The 26,769-nt window shown below is 39.2% G+C and overlaps 1 protein-coding gene across 4 annotated transcripts in view; it reads right to left on the bottom strand.

The window, feature by feature from the left end:
* CERKL (ceramide kinase like) overlaps positions 1-22,539 on the bottom strand; it is a 139,623-nt gene extending 117,084 nt beyond the window's left edge. For 2 of the 4 annotated variants that reach the window (XM_059927284.1, XM_059927281.1), the window contains exons 1-2: positions 22,058-22,539; positions 21,469-21,749 (exon numbers count right to left, since the gene is read on the bottom strand). In XM_059927284.1, the coding sequence (XP_059783267.1) occupies positions 21,469-21,706 (238 nt within the window). In that variant the 5' untranslated portion in view covers positions 21,707-21,749; positions 22,058-22,539. The remainder of the gene's footprint in view (positions 1-21,468; positions 21,750-22,057) is intronic. The other 2 variants (XM_059927282.1, XM_059927283.1) reach the window with 2 other exon arrangements.
* Between the last annotated feature and the right edge of the window lie 4,230 nt (positions 22,540-26,769).

The following is a 26,769-nucleotide window of genomic DNA, read 5'->3' on the forward strand; positions in this document are numbered from 1 at the left end:
ATCAGTAGGTATAAAGCTAATACTAAGTAGTAAAGCTTTTCTTTACGTATTTGCCAAATTACCTTACTATACATATATTCCATTAATGGAATGAAAATATGTTTCATATGTATTCCTGGCAAGGAAGCAGTCAGTTTTTTTACTGTAAATGGCACGGCACAGAAACACAGGCAATTGAAAGCCAGATGACATGCCTGCTGAGCTAGGCACTAAATCAGATACTCCATCTCATTTAATCATAAATTATCTTCAGGTTATGGTGACAATGAAAGGAGATAGCATCCCTGTTTCTTGATTTTAGAGAAGACCAAACAGATCCTCAGAGAGGTGAAGGGGCTTATCAATGACAGATGTCAATGGCAGAGCGTAAAACTGAACTTTAAAGCTCATACTCTTTTCCCCTGTTCTACAGACTAGAAGGACTTGCAAAGAACCACCTTGTTATTACAACAATAGTATTATGTGCTTTATAATTAGGCTTTGAGAAGATATGGTTCATTCCATAGCATGGGTTCACACTTCAGCATATCTTCTGCTGTCTTTCTGAAACTCGAAGTTTCAGAAGCAGCAATTCAGGTTTTGTTAAGAAAAAGGTCCCAAAGAGAAGCAGCAGAGATAAGTGATTAAAAGCTATGGCTTCTTATATAAAATAGATAACTAATGAGAACCTACTGTATAGCTCAGGGAACTCTACTCAATGCTCTGTGGTGACCTAAATGGGAAGGAAATCCAAAAAAGAGGGGATATAGATATACGTATAGCTGATTCACTTTGCTGTACAGGCAGAAACTAACACAACATTGTAACTCCATTGAAACACAACACTGTATACTCCAATAAAAATTTTAAAAAAAAGAATTTGGTATTATCCAACCTAAAAAAAAAAAAAAAAAGGTATGGCCTCTTAGAAAAGGGGCTGGAATCTAGGCTCTGCCTCTTACTACCTGTGTGACCTTGGAGAAGTTACTTAAACTCTTTTTTTGCAGTTTTCTCATCTAGAAAATGGGGATTATAATAGCCCTTACCTCTGAGGATTGTTGTGAAGATTTAATGAGTTAATATGTAAGATTCTGGTAACAGTTCCTGGCACGTACAATGTGCTATGTAAGTGTTCACCACTATTATTATTACTACCTGAACTAATTCAACAAATCTTGCAGTCACCACACCAGTAGCTGAACTAGATAAACCATGAAAGTAGCATGTGTGACAGAATGGTACTAGGCAGGAATGATCAGAGGAGACCTCTTCTGTACACTTAGAATACAAAAATGCTCCGGGCTTGTTTTGAATTTATAAAGGTAGCTCCTAATATTAGGGGGGCATCCTGATTGCCTTCCCTAAAGCAGACTTGGAAACACCTCCCTTGTTACAAAGGGTCTACTAAGAAATTTATGGAATAGGTTAGGAGGAGAAAAGTAGGAATTGAGAGAATATAGACAATATAAGGAAGATAAATTAGAAATAATAGTAAGACTTATGTAGACTTTCATCACATAATCAAGACAGAACATCTTTTAATTGGTTCATTATGTATCCACAGTGGTCTCAAATGAAATGCTCAATTTATAGTGGCTTTATCCCATGAGAAATAAGATTGTTATTCCTATTAGTTGACTTAAAAGTCTTTCAAATTAAGCGAAAAGAAAGGGGAAAAAAAAAGAAATAATAATAAAAGGAGAAAATTACCAGAAGTTGACTCACATGTCACTACTACTCTGATTCTAGCTAGGCACAAATATTTTCCCAAATATTTTGGGAAATATATCAAGTTCAGTTTGTATTCATCCTGAAAGGGTTTATGTGCCCCACTCACAATGCAAGTTCTTCATCAATTCCACCCCAGGATGGGACAACAATGTTTCTGACAAACACTAATGATGATGTAGTGTGGAACAGAAATTTGATCACAATCACCTGGTTTCATCACCTTGTGGTATTTTCTTTGGATCCTGGATTTTGTTACGGAAATGCACAGACTGTGCTGAGGAGGAAAATCTTAGCACACTCTATTACTAGCAGGAAAGGCTGTACACATCACTGCCCTGAGTACTGAAACACTAGATGGTGTGAGAACACACCAGCTCTGAACGTTACATTCTCCTTATTCACCATTTCAGTTCCTCAACAGATTTGAAAACTATGCCACAGCAACAGTTTACGGGTGAAGGAGTTGCTAAGAATTTTAGACTAAGTGATGACCTATCTGTAAGCACATCTACGGCAACAAAAACACATGCTAATAACCTAAGATACAGAAAATAAAACCCATAGCATAATTATTCCAGAATATTCTCAAACTATAATGTCTTGTCCTGAAGGTTTCATTTGTGTTCAAAATCTTTTTGGGAAAAAAAAAATGTAAACAACCCTATATTTAGATGATCTTGGTGATAACTTGCTGTTTAGACCATGACTATCAACAAACTCTTATTTAAAAACTTCAGACTCCAAAAACTGACACCATCAACTTCAGAAATTTCTGTAAGAACTTCCACAACTTTGTAGCTCCCTATTTAAGCAATGGTTTATACAGTGCTTCTCAAACTGACCTCCAGATGATTCTAGACCTTCTATGACACGAACCTAATGAGCTCTGCTTTGTTTTATCTACTGGGGAGGGAAGAGAAGGTGTTTTAAGATGCCCTTGGAATGAAGAGATCAAAATTACAGAAACCACTGCTTTAGTACGGTTGTTGGTTCAAGTAACTGTGCTCTCACAGTGCCCAGTGTATTCAGAGATACTAGGATGCTTGAAGATCAGGGATCCATCCATTTGTTTAAAACGCTCTATTTTCAGTGGACATTATATTAAAAAAACAAAGGCAGTAACCTACAGAGACATGCTCAAAAGCCTTAGTATATTAGGATTTGGACTCTTCGAAACATTTTCCAAAAAGTTGTTGAAAGAACTTTCTAAAAAATAAAAGTGAGATCTTCTTCTGCTCTTTAAGGGGATAGATGAGCTAAAATTGACACAAGTTCAATTTCCTTGTAATGTATTTTACAATTACATTATTTTTCCAATACATGCATGCAGTTACTACCAATACAAGATTATTATAATCTATCCCAGGTAATTAGTGCTGAGATCAGCAGTTTAATGCCCTTTGTTTGCCAAATTTTTGTTTTCCCAAGGACCAATCCCACTCTATAAAGATGTGTTTCCAGGATACATATAATTACGCTGGGTATAACATCTGTTGCTTTGCATGTTCAGAGGCTTACCAAACCAAGGTAAGGACACGCTTCTATACCTATTTTAGGAGAATGGCTGAAGTATTAAAAGCTTAAAGATTCAGCAGAAATTTTTTTAAAAAAGGCAGTATTTATCAAAAGTAAAAGCTAATTCTAATTTAAATAGTTCCAAATAGAATTAACTCATTTCAGCCCTCATTTAGCTAAATGTTAACATGGTTATTATATCATTTTTCAATTTATGTTTCCTATGATTTCATATAGGAATCCTAGCGAAGTTTCTACTTCAGATATCTTTCAGAAGCAGACCATCTAACCAAAAACAAACCCCCTTACTCCAGGACAACAGAGAAAATAATAATGGTGACCTCTTTTTTGTATTTCACCCTTTCATAGCACAGTGGATTTAGATAACAGAACAGCATTGCACTTTCAAATGTAGGTCAGTACTCTGATTGTACCACAAAAGTGAATTGTTCAGACTTAAATAAAGCAGAGTAATATCGACCCAAATCACTTCTCTGTGTGGCCTTTTAAGGTTGCCCAATAATATGATAGTCCTAAGAACTTCCAAATATGCAAATATTTATTGGCAAGATTTACCAGGAAGGTACAAAATGAACACTAATTTCAGTACTGAAACCTGAAATAAGCCCTTAATAAACGGGGGGAAAAAATCCGACACAGTCATCTCTCACCAAACATTTGCAGTCATAGACAAAAATATTGAAGTTATGAGTTCATCATGTTTTCAGAAAATTTTAGGACAAGCAAACTCATGAGTATCAGTGTATTCAGATGTATTTTACAATCTTTGAGATCTGCGCTTAACTATTATATAACTAAGATTGCTATTTGGCCTGCATTTAGACAGATTAGATATGCCAAGTTCATACAGATTTAGAGTTGAGGAAACCTACTTAAAATGTTAAAAAAAAATTTTTTTCCAAATCATTTTAATATGTTTTAGCTCACTTGACTCTTCTAACAATTCTTATTTCCTAGCGTTATATATAATTTGATGTAATCAACCATACATTAACTATTCTATTAAAAATCAAAAAGAAACAAACCAAAAAAACCTCACCTGTTAACAGGAATTTGGGGGGAGGGGGTAAAACCCACTTTCAGGATTGGAAAAGATTTAGCTAAAGGAGTACTACAGTAAATCCACTTGTTTTGGACTGAACTGTGTCTCTCCAAAATTCATATGCTGAACTCTAACCCCCAGGGTGACTATATTTGGGCCTTTAAGGACTAATTAAGTTTAAATTAGGTCATAAGGGTGGTCCCTAGTCTGATAGGACTGGTGTCCTTATAAGAAAAGGAAGAAACACCAGAGATCTCTGTCTCCATGTGTGCACAGAAGAAAGGCCATGTGAGGGCACAGTGAGAAGGCGGCCGTCCATAAGCTAAGGAAGCGAGGCCTCACCAGAAGTCAACTCTGACAGCACCTTAATCTTGGACTTCTAGCCTCCAGAACTGTGAGAAAAAAGTAAATTTCTGCTGTTTAAGCCACCTCATCTGTGGTATTTTGTTATGTCAGCCCTAGTAGACTAATATACCTTCCTTCTTTAACTTGTCCTAAGTTTTCATTTCCTCTATAGAATCTAAATTTTCTACACTGGGTGGTGACCTTTTGTCTTATCACAACATCAAGCAAAGTATGGCAAACAGAGAAATGAATCATTTTCCTTTTTTCCCTTCCAGGTTTCAATATTTCCAAATGTGAACACTGAAGACTATTGAATGCCAAATGGAGGAAAAACTTTAAATAATTACTTAGGTTATCATTAATTAGAATGCTAGAGTTATATTAGGAGGACACTAAATTATTTTAGGTGGGAATTAATCAGAATAGCAAGGGACGCAGTGCAGCCCAGAAACGACAGATGAGGGTAACTGAGAAACTTGTGTAAGATTTGAAAGTGCCATTTACAATATTTTTCATTTTGCCTTCATACGGGATCAAATACAAAATCTCTCAAGAGTGCTTGACATTTTTGCTCCCACTGGTTCTTTAAAAGTCTGTACTGGAACTAGAAACACTTCCTCCCTGAGCTTCAAAACTTAGGAGGACCCAGCATGGCTACACCTGAAAAGTTAAGGGTCAAGACTGACTCAGGATTAAGTGGAGAAACAGGTCAGTTTGAAAAGGTTCACCAAAGTCCAAAAGTGACCAACTAGAAAAATGGCCCTTCATCTACCACCACACCTCCCCACCCCCACCCCCACCCCACCCCCAGTCTCCTGCTAATGCTGCTCCTAACACGGCTCTTGCCTGGGAGCTTAAGTTCTGATTTAAGGGGCTGAGGGAGGGCTTTACGAAGGTCCCATATGGAGGAAGAGTTTGCCCCAAGCAAAATGCTCCCCCTTCTTACCACTCACCCTAATGCTTGTCCTCTCCTGCACTCACACATGATTTAAGAGTCTCAGAAAAGGGCTCTGGAGTATGGAAATCAAAAAGGGAAGAGAAAGAAAGGGGGACAGAGCTTATTCTGGGAATTTTTCTAAAAGTAACAACTAGACATTTACATTTTGCTTTTCTCCTATATCATTTTAACCCTAACCATTTTTAAGCTAAACCATCTTCAGGGCATTAAAATACCATTTCATGAAAGCATTTGTCCGACATTAAAAATACGTGGTACTGAATTTAGTACTTTGATGGCAGAGTTGAATAAAATTATACAAATAGTTTATTTATATTTTTTAATAATTTATTGTGAATATCAATATATCATCATTTAAAAAGAAAGTTTCCACAGCTTCTGTTGTTCTTAATTAGCTTCTGTATCTTTGCCTTTCCCAAATCTAAAGTAAGTTCCTGATATTACATTGGTTTCTATATTATCATCTGTAAACTTTGAGAGGCATTATTAAAATTCAGTGGTTAACAGAACTATTTAATTTGGAAATATGTATTAGCCGAAGACACCATTAGATTTATTCTCATATACAGGGATCAGGCAAACAAAGGAAAGAAATCCAATTATTTAAAACAGTAATCCCTTAACACTGGGATTTTGTTTTAATTATAAAGAGTGTGTCTTATTAGAAACAAAACAAAGCCTTGTCCTTTAAGGGAGAAGCCCCATGTTTCTCTAGTGAACATGCATGCAAGATTTCCTAAAGAATGCTTCAACAAATTAATTTTGCTATTCTTCAATTTCCCATGATATAATTGACTTCTTAAAAAGAGCATCAAGTAAACAATTATGAGCCCACCTGTTCATGATATCATACGAGACACCAGACGAAGTTAATGAAAATAGATTTCATTTTGTTTCCCGCTCCACTCCACCATTGATAATATGACAAAATTCTCTGTACTAAAAACTAACAATAAAAAGTACAGGCAGCGATAAGTATTAAAATGATAATTGCTAAATAGTCTTTATCCTTCAAATAGGACTCCAGATATACCCAGTACCTGAAAACCCTTTTCATGAATGTCTTCCCCCATCCCCATGCTTCCTCCAGAGCCTTGCATAGGGTAGAGGTGTCAGAGGGGTAAGAAGCCATGACTTAAAGTAAATGGCCTGCCCTACAAGAGGCAAGAAAAGTCATTAGGGACTTCCCTTAGTTGGATCTACTCCCATGATACACAGAGCAAAACTAAAACACTATTTGAGGAAATTACACCCCCTTTGGGTCCAGCCCACTAACCCACTTAAATGGTTCAGTGTTGAGCCCAGAAGGCTGAGGGAAATCTTTCTTTCTCAAGGGACATTGAGGCTCCTGGTTCTCCTATTTCAGACCTAAGAGAAAGCTATTTAGGTACTCAATACAGCCTCATTTGGGCTTTATCACTGAAACTAAAGCTTTCAGTCATCCTGTCACCCCTCACAGAATTGAGTTTTGGCATGGAAGGCACACAGACATCACCAAGGCCAAAGCTGAACACCAGCAGGTCCAGCACCTAAGGTACCTGGCAAGGGCATCAGCTCAGTTTCAGCCAAGAGATGGTAAGCAGGAGACAGAAGGTTGTCCTAATGACATAAGTTACCCAAGGGACAAAGAGAGAATAAGAGCAGCAAGGGCTACTGAATGAGCATGGAGATATAAATGATGACACGCTTAGAGTCTGAAGGAGTGCAGCAGCTGATACATAGAAAGCAGATGAGTAGAAAATAAAACTGAGTGTTCTATTATCTTAATAACGTAGGCAAGATTAAGGACTATACCTCATGTATATTTACTTTATTGGGTTGAGAGTTGGTATCAAGTATGTAGGTAATACAAAATTTTATAGACAATGTCCTCTGATACAATAAAAGGAGTTGGAAAAATCTATTTATATATTTTCCATTGGAAAACATGGACAGATATTGCTATTCAAAGTCCTGTTTTTCATTTTGTTGATGTTCCAGGTTTGTTTAAGTACCATGAGTACATGGTCACATTGCTTTCTTTGAATAAGTAGCTATGACTTAAGAAAGACATTTGAGGAAACAGAGAGGAAAGCAGGAAAGAAAATGCCAGACAATGGGAATCTGTGACCATTGCTTCTTAGTCAAGGTCATACCAAAGCAAGTAAAAGAAGGGATCCCACCCGTAACATAATCATTGGCTTACGTTCTCTAAAGTTTTTCCAATCTCCTAGAGGAAAGATTTCACAACTTTATTGAAAGTTCATTTTCTTTTCCTTTGTCTGTCCTTACACATCCATTGAAGATTAGCAATTAGCAAAGGATATGAACTGACCAATGATACACCACAACTACTGCACACTTTTGTAAAATTGAAAAAATAATTTCAGAACCATTAGAAAGCAATTTGGGACCTAAAATTTTGGATGCTAAAGGATCCATTAAAAGGGCACTTTTCTATTTTAAAGTATCAGTGACACAATCATGAAAAGAGATTTTTAAAATAATGTGCACAGGCAGTTCAATTACTTTCTGAATTATGTCATAAAGCTGAGTCAAAATGTTGTTAATTAATATCAGTAATAAAAAAACAGAAAGTGAGCGTATTCTAATGAAATACTGTAGATTTCACATTAAAAAGTGACTGACAGGTCAAATTCTAAAAAAGAAACTGTAGATATCACCACAAAACTAGCAGATGTTTCTTGGGGTCATTTGTACAAAAACATAAGCATATGTTAAAGAAATCTGACACTATCATGGAATCAGTTGGTGTCTAAAATAATAGCAGCTCCTTATGGCAATATGGTAATATCCGTATCAAATGCACAACACATTATGTTGCAACAGTATGTGCAGACAAAAGAGCATCAGTGGCAGCAATAATGACCAGTGCTTTCATTAAGGTAAAAAAATAAAATTAGAAGGTTATATCCAGGGCATAATTTTATTTAACAGTAAACTGAACGTGATAGTATGTTGAATTTTCCGAGTTTCCATTTAACTGATTTTATTGAGATTCTCATAAAGGCAGAACATTAACCAAATAAGAATACTAAAGTTTTTCTACGGGCCTCCAACATAGGTTTTCTTCAGTCTACCCTAGAATACTGAAGATAGTTGTTATTTTCAAAGCTAATGATAATACTTGGTTAGTTTAGAATATGACCAAGAATTCTTCACTTCAAAATCAATGGTTTCAACCTGGTGTCCTATACTCAGTAAAGAAATAGGTAACTGCTGAATCTTTTTAATGTAAAGCAGCACATAATTTAGTAAGTGTATTATCAGCTTCAATCTCAGAAGTCTAAGATCCTCTAGAATATTCCTTGTTACTAGTCATATCACCCCGAAGTATACAATGTACACAACGAACGGATGCTAATTAAATGTTAATGAATGAAGGTCTTTGAAAAGTCAAAATGAAAAGGCATTTCATAGCTTTACATTGTTGGGACTCATGTTGCGCTCTAGGAAATTAAGATTTGAAAAAGCACTTAGAATTTCAATGTACATATCTTCCCATGCAGATGAATTGGATGCAAAGTGAGTCTGTATGCACCTAACAAAGTATTCAAGTACCAAGAAGATTTGAGTAAAAGAGGTTCCCCCATAAGATGTTTCCATGGCATGAAGCTCAATAACAGAGTAGGTTTGGTCCCAGTATAAAACATTCAAACAATATGGAAAATGATACATTTGTCTTCCATTCAGAAGCTAGGATATCAAGATATTTTTCCCCAAAATATGAAAAATGCTAATTCAAAGAAATGGAAATAATGATTTTTAGAGAAGGATGTATTTTTACTTTTAAAATGAGTGTATTATAAATCAAATCTCATGACAAAAATGTATCCACATTATTTAGTTTAAATATTTAAATATTATCTAAAATAAGTGGGCTATGAATGGGACTTCAAAAATGCGTTATATTCACCAAGATTTCAACTGTAACAAGTTTTCATCTGTATAATGAAAACCACAACAAAACATACTATCTAGACTTTACACTTTCAGTGCATGAAAACATGCCTAAAATATAAGGAAACCAGTATACTCTAACAGTTGTTCAATTTTATTGATCCTATTCTTCCTGCACAGATGGGCACTAGAAAACACTTTGAATTATGTGTTTGTAACATTTTACTAAGCTTGAAAGTTTAATTTGGAACAAATATTATTTGCATTAGACAAAAAGATTTCATGAAATAAATGAATTTTTTTTAGTTTAAAATGATATAGAAACAGTTTTTATACATATAAAAATTGACATTTAAAATTATTTCACTGTTTTTTTTATATTTCAATAATACCTAAACATTATGGTTGTACAAAGATCATAACTTTATTTACCAATTTTTAATGAATAGTGTTTTCTGAAAATAGCTTTAAACTCTTTTTTCCAAAGTAGCCCCAACCTAGTAAGAAAGGGCACAGAAGGAGAGCCCGAGGCTCATGGAAAACATAGATCTTAAACTTGATAGGGTTCAACTTATAATCTTTCAAGAGCAATTTCTCAAGCTTATGCATTTTTCAAGCTTTCCATTTCCCTTCTGTTTGGACATTTTGCTAGTCCTTGGCATATTTGATTCTTGGTAGAATACATTTTGAGTGAGAAAATTCTTAGATTGGCAAAATAGGAAGCAATTTTAGCTGTGTCCACTATCCATTCCATTGTCCAAGCTAAAAATCTCAGCTTCACCATTGTTTCTTCCCTTTCCCTCAAACCCCACATCCTTCAGGTTCTATCTTTGACAATATCCCTTTGCACCTGGCCTCACCTCTCCTCTCCATTCTCCCTGCCAAATACACACCACCTCCTGGATCTTCTGGGGTACTGGCCACTGAAATTGACTCCATTTATAATCCATCCTACCCCCACGGTTGTCTTTCTAAAACCCAAACTCACTTACTTTAAAAAACAAAAACTTGATATCCTCTGACACTTGGACTTTGCCACCCTTTACTCAACCATCAGTTTAAGACACCAACTTCCTGGCATGATATTCAAGGCCCTACGCAAACTACTGACTTACACAAAGGACTGTCATCTCCTCCCATTAACATACACTCTCCCCACAGGCTATGGTCTTATTTTCCACAAAGTTCAAAGCATTCTTTCCTGATTTTTCCAAAATATTACTTTCTTATAATGGTTTCCTTATTCTTTTGTGCTGCCAACGCCTAATCATGCTTCAAGGCCCACATTCAAGTTTCCCCTCACACCTCTCTGCAGCTTTCCCTGACCTCCCCCCAGCCCACTCAGACAAAATGATTTTCTCCTTTAACTACATTTCCTTGGTTCTTTATAATGCCTTGTAAGTAATACCTCAATTGCACATAAAATAGACTACCTAGTTATTTTGCTGATAAGTCTCCCTGCAGATTGTGAATACTTTGAAGCAGAAATTGTGTCAAATTGATTGCAGCATCCCTGAAACCTATCAGATACCCTAGCACATAATAGTTGCTCCCTAATATTAGGAGGAATAAGCTAAAAAAGTGAATTATTTAAAGAGGAAAATACAAGTTAAAATTATGCCGAGATATCATTTCTTATCTCAGATTGGTTTTTTAAAACAAGGTCTGAAAATATACTCTTTTGAAGAAACTGCACAGAAACAGGTACCCTCATACAATGACAAAAGAAAAGCAAAACAGCACCATCCTTTTGAGGGAACTTGGAAATATTTAGCAAAATTATATAGGCAGAAAGTAGATGGGAAACCTCTGTACCTTTCACTCAATTTTGCTGTGAACCTAAAACTGCTCTAATAAGTAAGTCTATTTAAAAATTATATAGATATTTATTCTTTGAGTCAACAATCCCACTTCTAGGATTTTAGTAGTTTATTCCAAAATAAATTTTAGTAATTTATTCCAAAAATATACTAAAAAAAAGACATGACAAGGTTTTTTTTGTTCACCACTATTTGCAATAGCAAAAATGACTGGAAACAACCCAAGTTCTTCCTATAGAAAGATGGTTCAATAAACTATAGTACACAAATAGATTACTGTGCAGATATAAAAAGAAATGATGACTCTCGCTATATACCTCTATCAAGTGATATACCAGGTATACTGTTAATTCAAAAAGAAATCAAAGCGCAAAAAGTATATATGGTACACTACCAAGCACTTAAGAAGATGGGTAGGGGTGAGATAAGGATAATAATATATGTACATGTTCGCTATATAAGAATAAACCAAAAAAATTTAAAAGGCTTACCAATAATAGGAAGGAAGAAAAAGGGTAGAAGGGGCACAGATAAAAATTATACTTCCCAGAATATAGCTTGTTTAGCGGATTTGATTTTGGAACCATATAAATATTTTACATAATTACAAAACAAAATTGGATTAAAAAGAGCAATGCCCAAAAATAAAAGCAAAAATGAAACAAATAATTCTGCATATTGAGTTGGAGGCATAACATCACAGATAGGAATGATTCCAAGTGTCTTTAAGACATAGTAATTTGACTACACATAGCATATACTCTAAGTGGTATGTCCCTAAGAGCTACAACAAAATATTACAGAATGATCTTAAATGGTTCTGATTAATTATATTATTGATGGTGGCATTGGTGTTGGTATCCTGTGATGTACATTTATTGCAGGATAAGGCAAATCAGTAATGATACTGTTGCAGTCAGAACACAGGATTTTAAGGGTAGGAGCAAGAAGACGAAGTAAAAACCTTTCAGTCTTGAACTTTTACTGGAAATAACAGCATGATTCCATGGTGCATTTTTTTCTTTAGGAACAAAAAGACATACTTCCTAGCTCTGCTTTCAGAAAAACCTAGGAAACAGGACCATATAAGGGAAGTTCTAGCAATGAGCACACAGGTGCTCAAATTGTGGTCTCTAAATACCATTAGTCAATTTTAAAAATTAGGCTTCCTGGATGATAGGCATAAAATGTCCAAGATGAGCCTGGAATATCTTGCCATTCCAGAAAGCAAAGAAGCTAATAGAGACAGCTGAGAGAATGTCAAAAGGTCTCAGAAGTCAGCCTGAAGGGGTTCCCATTGGTCCAAAAATCCAGAATTGGGGCAGCTTGAGAATTAGCAAGAACAGTCATTGCTGTGAATTGAAATATATTTAATATATTTAAATAACTGAGCTCATAATGATAATAATAAACGTTATTGGTCACTGTGGCTGCTGTGATTTCTCCCTTGGAGAACTTGCTTTTCTGCTGCAATGAATGCAGTTAGCTGACAGCCTCCAGATACTGGTGCCTTTAGGATCCACCTCAACTTCACTCTTCCCAGGCAGCCCCCAGTCTATGACTGAACACAACTAGATTTGGCCATTTCTGCCTAAGACAGGACATATAATGAGCAATCTTTTCTCCCAAGCTCTCACCATAGGTAAGCAAAGACTATCAGATAAGCACCATAGACTGAGGTTCTCCCTGACCCTGCCTGCTTCATCCCCTCTTTACAGGTGTCAGACTGGCATCACAGTCTGAAGGTTATCCCTCCCAACCTGCTTCCTGCCCCTTTTATCTTTCACAGACATTCGCCCCCAACAAACCTTTCATTTTCCGATGAAAAACTACAGTCCAGACAACCCAGTTTGTTCAGAAAGTAACTCATAAGGAAAAAATAAAAAATGGAGAGGAATCTGTGGATTCGAAGATATAAAAGACATAGCAACCAACTGCAATATGGACCTTATTTAAACGTTGATTTGTATAAAAGAGAGAAAGAGGGCTTCCCTGGTGGCACAGTGGTTGAGAATCTGCCTGCCAATGCAGGGGACACGGGTTCGAGCCCTGGTCTGGGAAGATCCCACATGCCGCGGAGCAGCTGGGCCCGTGAGCCACAACTACTGAGCCTGCGCATCTGGAGCCTGTGCCCCGCAACAAGAGAGGCCGCGATAGTGAGAGGCCCGCGCACCGCGATGAAGAGTGGCCCCCGCTTGCCGCAACTGGAGAAAGCCCTCGCACAGAGGCGAAGACCCAACACAGCCATAAATAAATAAATAAATAAAAATTAAAAGAAAGAGAAAGAAACAATCAGGAGACAATGAACACTAACTGAATACTTAAGGATACAGAGGATTATTTTAAATTGGAATAGCGGTATAGTGACTATACTGGGTATCATATTGTGTACTCTATTTTTTTAATCCTTATCTCCTAGAGATACATGTAAGATGTTTATAGGTGCCATTATATGATGTCTAGGAATTGCTCCCGATTATTCCAGATAGAGGGAACTGGGTAGGGCATAGACGGAATAAGACTGGCCTTGAAAACTGTTTAAACTCAGCGTGTCACATAGAGCCTCACCACTCATTGGGTTGAACATGGAGGCTTATTATATTATTCTTTCTACATTTGGATATGTTTGGTGTTTCCCACAATAAAAATATTGGGTTTAAAAAACGTTGTCTGTCCCATTTGGTCATTTACTCAGGAAGCAGAAGTGGCAAGAGAAGTGGAACACGCTCTCTACAGTGGAACTGTCATGAAGGCCTGAAAGGAGTCAGGTGATTTTGTTGTATTAAGGTTTATTATCTTGATTTACCCCTTAAATTATCATTTCTCATGTCAAATTTCATGTGCTATTTCTAGAGCAATATTAATAGTGGAGATGGTAGGCATTACTATCTAATTCTTATTCTAGATATGAAAATAAAACTTTTAATGTTTTACCATTAAAAAAAAAAAAGGTTTATTGTTTTGGTTTGGACCATGATGCTACACCGTCAGTAACTGGGACATCACACAGACTCACTCTTGAAGGCATTAGGGAGAACTCTTTCTTACTGGACTGAGGAAACAGCATAACCTCCTGGGTACAGCGTAGACCCTGGAGTCAAGCTGCTTGGCTTGGAATCCCAGCAACTCCATTACTAGCATGACCTTGGACAAGGAAGGTCACCTCTGGGCCCTAGGAATAAAAATCCTATCTGGACTACATAGTCTTGTTGGGAAGATTAAACAAGATAAGACACTTAGCATAGGACCTGGCAGGGTAAATATCAATAAACGTTCACTATTTTCAGCCAAGCACCGGACACCAGTGCATAGCAGCAGCAGTAGTTTCCAGAACACTGTTTCTGATGAAAATCTTGGAATGTACATAGGAATTCCCCGATGCCAGCTGGTACATTATTTTAGACTTATCTCTAGGCTTCCCATAAGTCCATAGCACTACGCCAAATGTTTTTTAATATACACATACCTGCCCGCCTGCTTGTCTCTGGATTCTGGCATCCATTATACTAAGGGTCCTCGACTTCTGGTTCACATGCCAAAAGTCAGCAGAAGGTTTAATTTCCTTCAAACTTCCATTTCCCTCCCTACTTTCCCTTTTAACTCATCACTTACTGATCTTGGAAAACACAAGAGCATATAAAAAGCCATGGCTACCGAGAGTTTCTTCCCTTTGCCCACCACATACACGATCAGAACTCACTTGCTCAGCATACACTACCCCCATCACTGGCATAGTACTTCTAAAACTCGGGCAGGAATACAGTCATATGGAAGGAATTAGAGAGAGGCCTATGCTGAGGACTTTGATGATGTTTGTAGATTTGTCAATATTTGAAATGTAATCTAATAACCTAGTCAACTAATGGACTAGGCAGGATTAGCAATAAGGTTCAAAATGAGCATTCTAGTACTGAGATCACAATGAATTCTATATTCTATATCCCTGGCCCTTTAAACAAGGATGTAATTTCCCAAGTTACAGAGGGCACAAAAATGTCCAGTCTAGGCAATAGCATCCTCCTGTGTACCCAACCTATCTGTCAATCCCTATTATCTACTGCCGTGGCTCTTTGGTTTTTAGCTTCATCATGTTCAGACTTCTGCAGTTTACTTCAGGTCCTCCTGCTATGGCGGATCCCACCTGGATCAGCCTCTACCGACCTTGATCCAGTTTATCTGATTTGCAGTTTGTACGGCCCTTGCCTTCAATGCAAGTACCATTCCCCACTTCTAGGAGGATATTTTTGTGCCAGTTGCAGCCTCAAATACCCCCACGTGGAGGAGACCGAGAGGAAGGGGACACAAAAGTAGACCAGTTTTTAAAAGTGTTTGTCTTCAGATGGTGCCACATGGCTGTGGTATATTTATCAACAACACTGGGATGCAGACTTTCATGGGGTCAAGGTATGCAGGCTAGAACAGTTATTTCAAATTTACTATCCCTATAGTAAGAAACAGATTTTTTGCCAAATTTTAGTTTAAATAAATCATGACCGTGAGGAATAAGGCTATGGTTTTAACAGACAAGACTTCAATTTTACTGTCAGCCAATTAATTCACAATAATAAAAGCATGTTTTTGTACTCACAAAGTATGTTAAAGGGTTCTGCCACTTGGGCATCTCTGGACTCAGTTGTTTTATCTTTAAATCGGCAGCTCAGATTATATGGTCATATCAGTTCTAAGTTGAGATTAATTACTGAAAACTGTACCTTACTATAAAGATACAAACCCATGCCTGGGAATAAAGGGAATAAACATTTTCAACGCTTCATGTGTCTATGCATTAGAGCTACATTGTCCAACGCGATCGCCACTAGCTGCATATGGCTATTAAATTTATTAAAATTAAATAAAATTTAAAATTCAGTTTCTCAGTCACACTAGCCATATTTCAGGTCCTCAGGTGCCCCAAGTGGCTGGTGGCAACCATATTGGACAGAGCAGATTCAGAGCATTCCATTAGTGCAGAGAGTTTAACCAGTCATGCTTAGAGATTTATTTTATATTTTGTTTTCCTGTGTGGACCAATTTAAGAAAAAGCTAATATTTATACAATATGAGCTTTATACAGTATTTATACAGTAGGATAACAGACCTGTAAAAGCATTTAAAAACTTTATAAACATTACATGCAGTTGCTTGTTAAGCTTGATTTTTTGTACCCAGCTTTTAAAAATTCCTTCAAATTTGACAGCTTAGGAATACACTAATAATTTTTTTAAAGAAGTATTTTTCTTCTTCATATGTAGACTGGTGAATCAAAGCATCATGTTTTACTGAGTAATTAGTCCTTCAATAATTCACATGAGTAATGGGTCATTTTGGGGTTTAACCCCTGCTTCCATTATTTCTGACCAACGGTTTACCGACAGATGTCTCACTTTGGATATACACAACAGAAGCCTGGGATCTGTTTCACGTACATCTGTTCCCAAACAGCTTAGGCAGATTAATACTTAGAATGCACCCAGCTCTGCTAAGTCCCATGTAATCACTAACTCTTGTTGTTTTAAAATTGATTGGTTTTTTTCTCATTTTCACATTTTTCCACATTACCTTTCACGTTGCAAAGTCTCCAGCAAATGAATGTCTATATAAACTTAAAGGACAAGAAAATCATGAACTCCCTTATAAAACAAACACTTTCAAGACCTTATTTTGAAGCCCAGCTTTTTCAGATTTTTCTGGTTACTGCTCTAATTAAGCTGAGCTCAAAGTCGTGGTAGGAATAACCCTTTGAAAAAAACACAACATGAAATGGTGTAACCTGAGGTAGTAAGTCTAAGGATAATAAGAGAATTGTAAACCATAACTAAGATTTGAAACCTTCACCGTATTTTTAAAAATATTTAAAACATAACATTCTCATGCTAATCAAACATATTGTAAGTAAAATCCTTGCCCTGAAATTTAATAAGAGGGTACAGGAAATGAAATTGAAGAAAGGATAAGCTAGTCCTTTTGTCCATCATGAAAAATCTGCTCATGACTAGCCTTATCCCACTATTTTCTATCAGAAAGTGGTTTCTTCCTTTCCAATGACAGAACCTGTGCTGAGGTGACTGCCCACCTCTCATTATTGTGTCGTGAAGCTAGGGAAGGGGAGCAAGAAACTTGGCCCGTAATTCCCATGCGGTTCTTCTAATTAGAAATTCATTAGGGCTGTGAAGCTTTGGTGTAAAATACAAGTCTTCCACACACACCTGGCAGCTGATCATTAAAACTTTACTCAGGTTTATTATGATGTCCTAACACCAAAAGTCTATAAAAATAGGTATTTTCTTTAAAATGCAACTTCACAGAGTTGATGGTTCTTAGAGATCATATAATGATCTATAAATGCCTCATTTTGCAGAGAATAAACTGTCACTCAGAGCAGTTAAATGACTTGCCTTAAGTCAGTTACACCCGTTAGTTGTAGACAAGACCTCAGGCCCCTTGGTGCCCACTCCTGAAACCCTTCCTACACCAGATGGGAGATTACAGACAGCCGGAGTGGGGAGCCTGTAAAGGATCCTGTAGTGCTTTTCATACTTCAAGGTGCTATTCATTAGTAAATGATAAAGGTGCCCAGTGTGAGATAACAGAGATTTGTGGGCACTTGGCATTCCAGTCATAGAGATCCCTAAATTAATCATTCTTAAGTGTACTAAAATATGAGCTTAACATAGACTAATGCTATGCATTACTGACTCTCCTTTTCCTTTATGGGAAAATCTCATAACCAGGCCTCACAGTACAGTAAGCAGATTCTGCATTGGGGATACACAAAAATGCTTGTACCTTCTGCTTCCATCTAATGTTTCAAATAGAAGTTTACCACTTGATAAGCGCACGTTCTTAGAAGTCTGTCCTCGGTTGAGATTTAGAACAATGCCAACAGGCCATCAGTGATAATTTTGAAAATGTTGAACTCTGAAAATATCTGATCCAGTAACAAGCTAAGGGCTAAATGACAAAATACACATATTGGTCTATGGCATCTGCCCATACCCCCTTTCTGAGTCTCTTCTCAATTTTTGACACCTTACGCCTGGTCCCAGGCACCATGTAGGGGGCTAACAACACTGTGGTCTGCTCTGCCTAGACAGGGTCCCAGGACCCAGACGTGCCTGACCTTTCTCATTTGGCCTTAAAATCCTCATCTGACCCCTCTCCCATTTCTTCACGGTTTCGCTCTTTCCTAGAGCACAGAGAGCTAACTTGGTAATTAACATGAATAAACTCATACGGTTCCACAAGTAAAATGACTGTAATTTGAGATTCCAATAGAAAGATCATTAGGCACCATAGCAGGCAATAATGAAGATATTTTCTGAATGGATGATGCCCTTTTGTGTATACAGTTTGCTTACAGATGTGACATACTGGTCAATCTATGCCCTGGTCATAGATTGTTTTCTTTTTCCATCTTACAGCTGAGCAAGATGGAACCTTCTCACCATGATGCTAACTAACAACGGAGAAGTAGGCCAACATTAGCTGAAGAATGTTTTGTAAAAAGAGTTCTAATGCTTTAACAAAAGGGGAGGGGGGATACTCTTACAGGTGATGAGAAGTCACTATTAAGTAGCAGTGTAGTAATCAGATTATAATGCAATGGACAAAACTAAAGTTCATGAGACCAGTTAACAAATTCATTCATGTAACAAATGTTTATGTCAGGCACTCTTCAAAGCGCTGAGAGTAAACAAAACAGGTGTCCTGAACATCTTCCCTCTTCTCATGTAGATCCCGTCTCTGGGAGCTACACCATCAGTTCCCCCCAGTTCTCAGGCCTTCAGATTTGGTCTGAATTATACAACCAGCTTTCCTGGTTCTTCACTTTGCAGATGGCATAGAGTAGCATATCTCAGCCTCCATAATCCCATCATCTCCAATTCCCATAATAAATCTCCTCAAATATATATTGTACTGTGTATTTTTCTCAAGGTTCTATTTCTCTGGAGAATCCTACTACATGTCATTATAAATAAGCCAAAACCCATAGAATGCAGAACACCAAGAGTGAACCCTAATGTAAACTATGGACTCCGGATGATAATGATGTGTCAATGTTCATCAGTTTTAACAAAGGTACCACCTTGGTGGGAAATATTTATAATGGGGGAGGCTATGCATGTGTGGGGAGGAGAGGGTATATGTACCCTCTGCTTAATTTTGCTGTGAACCTAAAACTGCTCTAAAAATAAAGCCTATTTAAAAAAAAAAAAAAAAACAGCTACTAAGGCACTATGAGGTTTAAAAACTGAGTGGTCTTGCAAACATCTCATATGATCTAATAATGCCCAGCAATCCGACCCCACCCCTACCCTTTCCTGGAAGATCCAGGCACTGGCCAAGGAGTAACAGACATGGTCTCCTCCACTACATCCTCCCACACCACGTCCTCCCAAGTATGGCAACCTTAATGTAGTTTTTCCTCCATTTTCTGGACCAATTTCATTTGTCTTTCACCACGCACATCCAAGCTAATTCCACATCAGAGAGTATGTCTCACATTTAAACATCTCTCTCAATATCTCCTTTTCTTTTCCCACTCTTATTATTCTACTAAGTAAAACATCTCTTGGTTCCTTCTACAAATAGAAGTGCTTACTAAGGTGCTAGGCTTCTGGACCTCCAATTTTCGGGGCCCAAAGTGGTTTGCATACTAGGTGTTAGTTACAAAGAAAGGGTGGTATATCTAAATGAAGGAAAAGAAAACCAAAGTGTTTTAGGTCAAAATTAAAGATCAACACTTGCAACCTTTAGAGTTATAACTGTCGGGATGTCTTTTTAAACTCTACAGCCAGGAATGCTGATTAAGCCTATTTTTCCTCCATCACCGCTCAGTATATAAAAGAGCATTTCTTGTTTTCATGCCATTATTTGACTTTTCGTGTACCAGTATTGCAACACTGATTTGAATACCTCTCGTTGCACAATGTCTCATTTTATTCCTATAGTATTTCAGCTTCATTGTAGGTTAAATCGACTCTTGCAGGCCAATTTAAACTCTAATGGTAAACTTCTATGTCCCCAAATTCAAACAGACTTAAAAACTAAACAGAATAACTCTACGTCCATATCCCTAGCTTTTAACTCAAAGGTTCTAGAAAATACTCCACACCTTGGTTTTCAACACACCTGAAAACATTTTTAATTAAAGTCAAAGGCAGTTTTAGTTAAGTGGGCCAGCAGGACACCTGCAGCAGAAGCAGAATTCCCACTCAGAACCAGCACTGGGTCCCTGACTAGTCTGTTTTGCTAGGTTTTTGTACACGAAACTTGAAAACAGTGACATTTTTCTATTCTTTAAGGTAAACAGCGCATTGTGTCTTGTTTTCCAACAGGGGAAGGCATTTTTAAAAATTTCATAAGTTAGCATTTAGAGGCGACATGTACCACATCCCAAGGTTTTCCCCTAAATCATCTCTAAGACTTGAAATAGTTCTATTGTACAGAATCATAACCCTTTCTAAATAAAGGTTTAGGTCAAAAGGCAAATGCACGTAAACAACAAGATGATTCTAAAGTCAATATTAAACACCAAAAGTTTCTAGACTGACTTTTAGACTTGATTCTAGACAATGGCAAGAAATGTGAGGGATGGAAAAGTCCAGAGAGACCAAAAGTTGGGGTGAAACTTTCAGAAGTCAGTAAAATGAGAGTTGGATTCGGAACCCACGTGTAGGTATACTCGGTAAAATGCTTATACTTTCAGCGTTACCGTCAGAAGTTGACGGAGTAAAACTTCAACTTGGAGGGGAGGAGTAAGTGACCTTCCCGCATCTGGAAAACACCTCCCCTTGCGGGGCTCAATTCTTTTTTCGGAGTCACAGAGCAGAAGCGGAGTGTGACGCAGGTCCCGGGATGGCACCCCAGGCGGAAAGCCAGCTGGGAGGGGACAGGTAGCGGGAGGCCCCTGGGGGCGGCTCGGGTTCTCCCCCGTCGGGAGGGAGGAGGCGGCGGCTTCTGGACGCGGTAGCCCGCTGTGGCAGAGGCGGAGCTTGCGGAGGGCGGAGGGACGGCGCCGGGAGGAGGGTGTGGGGCCGGGGGAGCGAGGAGGCGCCGCGGGGGGGGGGGCGGGGCGGAGGCGCCGCGGGGGTGGGGGGGGGCGAAGGCGCCGCGGGGGGCGAAGGCGCCGGGACCTTCTAATTGGGACCACTCACCTGTGGGGCGCTCGGGCTGGATGGGCTGCCACCTCAGGGCCCGCTCGCTCAGCACCACGTCGCAGCTGTCCCTCCCGATCTCGAAGATGCCCCGGAGCAGAATCAGCTCGGCCGCCGCCTCCGGCTGCTGCCCGGACGCCCACAGCACCGAGGGCACGGCGTCCGCCGCCGGGGGCGCCTCCTCCTCCCGGCAGCCCTCCAGGGCGCTCACCCGGCCGCCGCGCCTCCCCCGGGGCATGGTGGAGCCACCGGCTGGGGCCGAGCCAGGGGTCCGGGGAGGCCTTTGGGGGAGGAGGTGGAGACCGCGTCAGCCGCGGCTCTGGCTGCGTCCGGCGCTGCCACAGCAACAGCGCGCGGGGCAGAGACCCAAGAGAGAGGCGGGGCGCGCAGGCGGAGCCGCCCTGACCTAGTCCAGCACCTTGGCCCGCCAGCCTCCTGCCTCTGCCACTCACTACAAAAAGACCCCAGTCCAGGAAGAGGAATAAGTGGCTCTCTCCACCTAGTCCCTACAGTGGCTTGAGATTCTGCGCACTGCGTTACCCGCCAAAATATAGGCCAGCGCTTCTCAAACACTGACTTGCATACTCACCCCTTGGCATCTTGTTAGAATGCAGATTCTCATTGAACAAGTCTGGGATGAGGCCCCCGACACTTGTTTCTAGGAAGCTCCCAGGTAATGCCGCTGATCCTCAGAAAGCACTTTGATTTGCAAGGGTATAACCCTCTGTTTTTCCACCTTCTTTCCAGCGGGCTTTCCTGGAGCGCAGAGGTCGTGCTTTATAACCTTGCTTGCATGCCCCCAGTAGTTAGCTGATCTATATGCAGCTGGTAATAGAGAACTCAGTTCCCAAAAGCCCTGAGAGGAAGCCAAAGACAAGTCCCTGGTTTACATAGACAAATTTTCGTTCTGACAAATTTAATGTTAAAGGAAGGTGCCTCCATGCTGTAAGTATTAAGGGTCCTACTTTCCCTCAAGATATCTCCTCTGCAGTCTTGTCTCTGCCTGGATCTGACCTTCCCTGGAGAGAGATCACAAGAAGCAGAGCTTGTTCTCCTGAAGGCTAATGCAGCGTTACCTGGAAATGGAGAAAGCCCGGGCCGGGGCGGGCGTGGGGGGGTGGTCAATCCTTCACTTTCTCGCGATAGCTGAGATTCATGAAATTAGCTGTTAATTTGGAAAGCACAGAGTCTGGAGGCCAATGGTTCTCAATCCCATTAGAGTTACCTGGGGAGTTCGTTTATAAGCCAGATGCCCAGGCTACACTCAAAGACAGTGAAATTGGAATCTCTGGGGGATGGGACCAGACTTCAGGAGTTTTTAAAGCTCTCCAGGTGATTGCAATGTTCAGCCAGAACCGAGTGTCGCTGCTTTAAGCAGTGTATTAACAGGGAGCTGACAACTTGTGAAAGTGAGTTCTCTGGAGGAGGAGCCAGAGTGGGAAGTGAATCAGCAGGCTTATTTTTTATATACATAAGGCCAGAATAATTGTATTGAGAAAAAGTTAGGGAGAGGAAATTAAATTCATAGAGTTGTGAATCGAGTTCCACTATGCTAGTGCCTAACCAGTGACTTCTGATAGGTAACCACTTCTCTTTCTGTCCTCACCCCTCGTCACACTGCAAAGTCAGACAGAAGAGCTAATGGTAGCAGGAGCATCTCAAGGGTCTCTGCTCAAACTTAGATTTCAAAAAACCGAGGATGGAGACCACAGACCTAGCCAAATCCCTTTCAGACATAAAGCGCCTGTGTGCCAGTTAAGCTAGGACTCTTACTGTTTAATGCTCTGAAAACAAATACCCAAGCTTCCAGGTGAAGTGGGGAAGAGCCTCAGTGTGATCTGGTTGCAGCGAGCTGTTTCTTGGAGCAGAAGTGCAGCTGCTGTTAAACCCCACACAGGCTTCAGGTGGCTCAGCTCAGCAGTCATTAGAGGGGAAGGCTGGTGCCCTCCGCAGAATGAGTTGCAGTTCTGGAGTCAGCATCTTGTATTCACAGCTGTCAGGCAATCAACACAATTAGAGCTCGCTGGCATTTTAAAAGCTCACTGAAAGCCAGGGCAGATAGGCCAAGGCAGTGGCTACTTCTTAGGACCTTTGCAAGGGGCAAGTTGCCATTTTTCAAGCTTCAGTCAAGCCAGACAGCCAAAAACATTGGCTTTGGCTTTCTTGAAGATGACAGTACTGGCTATGTTCCATTCTTTCCCTTTGATGATCTGTTCTCTTCCAGGGCTCTAAAGGTTGCAGTGCCCTGGAGCTCTAGCCACAGGATCCATCTACACGAGCATCAGTGCCATGGCTTTACATACTATTCAGGGCTCCTCCAGTGATGTCATCAGCCCCAGTCAGTCCCCTGAACTTCAGACACTATGTCCAACTGCCCACCTGACATTGCTAGTTGGCTGTCCAACAATCATCTGAAACATAACATCTAAAACCAAACTCAAGATTTTCTATCGCAAACGTGTTCCTCCCAGAATGTTGCAAATCTCAGCAAATAGTGTCATCAAAATCCTTGACATCATCCTCGTTTCCTTTCTCTGTAATGAGAAAAAAGAAAAATTCATGACATATTTAATGTCTGCACGTCAATCTATATTTTGGGTGAAGTGAGCTTTAGTTGCATCCATCTCTCAGTCATTTCTGATGCTAAATGAGCACATTGTCAAGCGGTCTGCTTCCCTCTCATGCTGAATGGAGATTTTGTCAGAATGTTCCTGCAACTCGGGCTCCTACTGCCTAAAAGGTAGAGGGTCATATGTCCCTACAAGAATTACAGAGAAGAGAGAAAAAATTGTAGAATCCCACCAAGTCAGAATATGACATCTTCTTCATATGCCAGTTTTTTGCACTCACATTGAAACTCTGTTTAAAATGAATTGCTCACCTGTGTTTTAGGACACATCTCAAACGATTATGGGATGACAATGACCAGGTAATCTCTAGCTTCTCAATAAACAATAACAATAAGTAACAGAGGAAAGAAGAATAGGCACTTCTTTCCTTTCCCTCAAGCTTTTAAAGCCCCATTTACAGGTAGGTACTGATAGTCATCAACTTGGAGCAATTTGAAATGTATTTCAACCAAATAGAGAGCTTGAAACATTCTCACAGTATCTGCTAGCAACACTGTAGTGCAGAATCTTAAGTTAGGTATAACCAGATACGCAAATAAAACAGACAATTTAAATCAGAAACATATTCTCATTTTCTAGAGCTCACACTATTGTAACTGTGAAAAAGGCATTATACCGAGGAGGCAACACCTCTTCCCACTGTTGAAAACAGCCCACTGCTTTCAGACCTCTTACCCATAGGCACCAAAGAGTTTGGCACTGGATTCAGTCTTTGATTATTACATCATTTTCTGTCACCATTTTGGGCGTGTCAGTGTCCTAGTCCCAAATTTCCATGACAGTCTCACCCCAACAATCTATGGTGTCCTCTGTTGCAGGCTCCCATTCTTACGACATCCTCTGGACCTTGTAGAACTTCTTGAATGCTTAAACTCAAAAAGCACTCTTTCAGAACGCAGACTCTTGTTCTTTTCAAACTTGGATATGCTTAAGAATCTTTAGTTTGTTTTAAATGTAAATTCCCAGTCTTTACCCCCCACTGATGCTCTGAGATTTTGAATCTGTAACTGAACTCTTCCTAGAAATATGTGTTTTAAACAGGTACAACAGGTCATTCTGTATGTTTTTGACAACATGCACAACACTTTGACAATCAGTGAGCAGATCCTTCCTCTTTGTCCTGCTCTTGTCCTCTGCCGTTTTACCACAAGGCTTGTCCATGTGTCTATCATTTACAAGTAATGGAATATCCAGCTAAAAGTGTTTCAAAATACAATTTTACTTCTCATGTAAACAGAGCTCTGGAGTCAGGCTGTTCTGGGTTGGCCTTTAAGAAATTGAGGGCTTTTTAACAAATGGGACCTAAGCGAACTTATAAACTTTTGCACAGCAAAGGAAACCATAAACAAAACAAAAGGACAACCCACAGAATGGGAGAAAATATTTGTAAACAATGCAGTGGATAACGGCTTAATCTCCAAAATATACAAACAGCTCATACAGCTCAATATCAAAAAAACAAACAACCCAATCCAAAAATGGGCAGAAGACCTAAATAGACATTCCTCCGAAGAGGACACACATATGGCTACAGGCACATGAAAAGATGTTCAACATAGCTAATTATTAGAGAAATGCAAATCAAAACTACAATGAGCTATCTATCACCTCACACCAGTCAGAATGGCCATCATCAAAAAGTCTACAAATAATAAATGCTAGAAGCGGTGTGGAGAAAAGGGAACCTTCCTACACTGTTGGTGGGAATGTAACTTGGTGCAGCCACTATGGAAAACAGTATGGAGGTTCCTTAAAAAACTAAAAATAAGAGTTGCCATAGATTCCCGCAATCCCACTCCTGGGCATATATCCAGAAAAGACAAAAACTCTAATTTGAAAAGATACATGCAACCCAACATTCATAGCGGCACTATTTACAGTAGCCAAGACATGGAAGCAACCTAAATGTCCATGGACAGATGAATGGATAAAGAAGATGTGACATATACATACAATGGAATGTTAGCCATAAAAAAAATGAAAAAACGCCATTTGCAGCAATATGGATGGACCTAGAGATTACCATACTAGTGAAGTAAGTCAGACCGAGAAAGACAAATATGATATCACTTATGTGTGGAATCTAAAAAAAAATACAAACAAACTTATTTACAAAACAGAAACAGACTCACAGACATAGAAAATAAACTTATGGTTACCAAAGAGGAAAGGGGGTGGGGAGGGATAAATTAGGAGTATGTGATTAACAGATGTACACTACTATATATAAAATAGATAAATAACAAAGATTTACTGTATAGTACAGGGAACTATATTCAATATCTTGTAATAACTTATCATGGAAAAGAATCTGAAAAGGCTTACTTTGTTGTACACCTGAAACTAACACAATATTATAAATTGTTTTTTTAAATTGAAACTATATTTCAATTTTAAAAAACAACAAAAAAGAAATCAGGGGCTTTTCAACTTTCTATTTTGCTATCCCCAGTTATCAACAAGGACCCCACTGGTGTCTCCCAGATGGCTGCATGGTCCCTAATCATATATCATCTCCCCAAAATGTCCAAAAGCAAGTACAGAAGTGGCAAGGGCAGCTTCTATCTGTGCACTTCTATTTCTATCAGGGAAGACCATGTTTTCCAAAATTCCACCCAACAGATTTTCCTCTCAGGTCCCATTGACTAGAATCGGGCAATATGCCTGTGCT

The sequence above is a fragment of the Balaenoptera ricei genome, chromosome 7, assembly GCF_028023285.1.
Source record: "Balaenoptera ricei isolate mBalRic1 chromosome 7, mBalRic1.hap2, whole genome shotgun sequence".
Taxonomy (NCBI): Eukaryota; Metazoa; Chordata; class Mammalia; order Artiodactyla; family Balaenopteridae; genus Balaenoptera; species Balaenoptera ricei.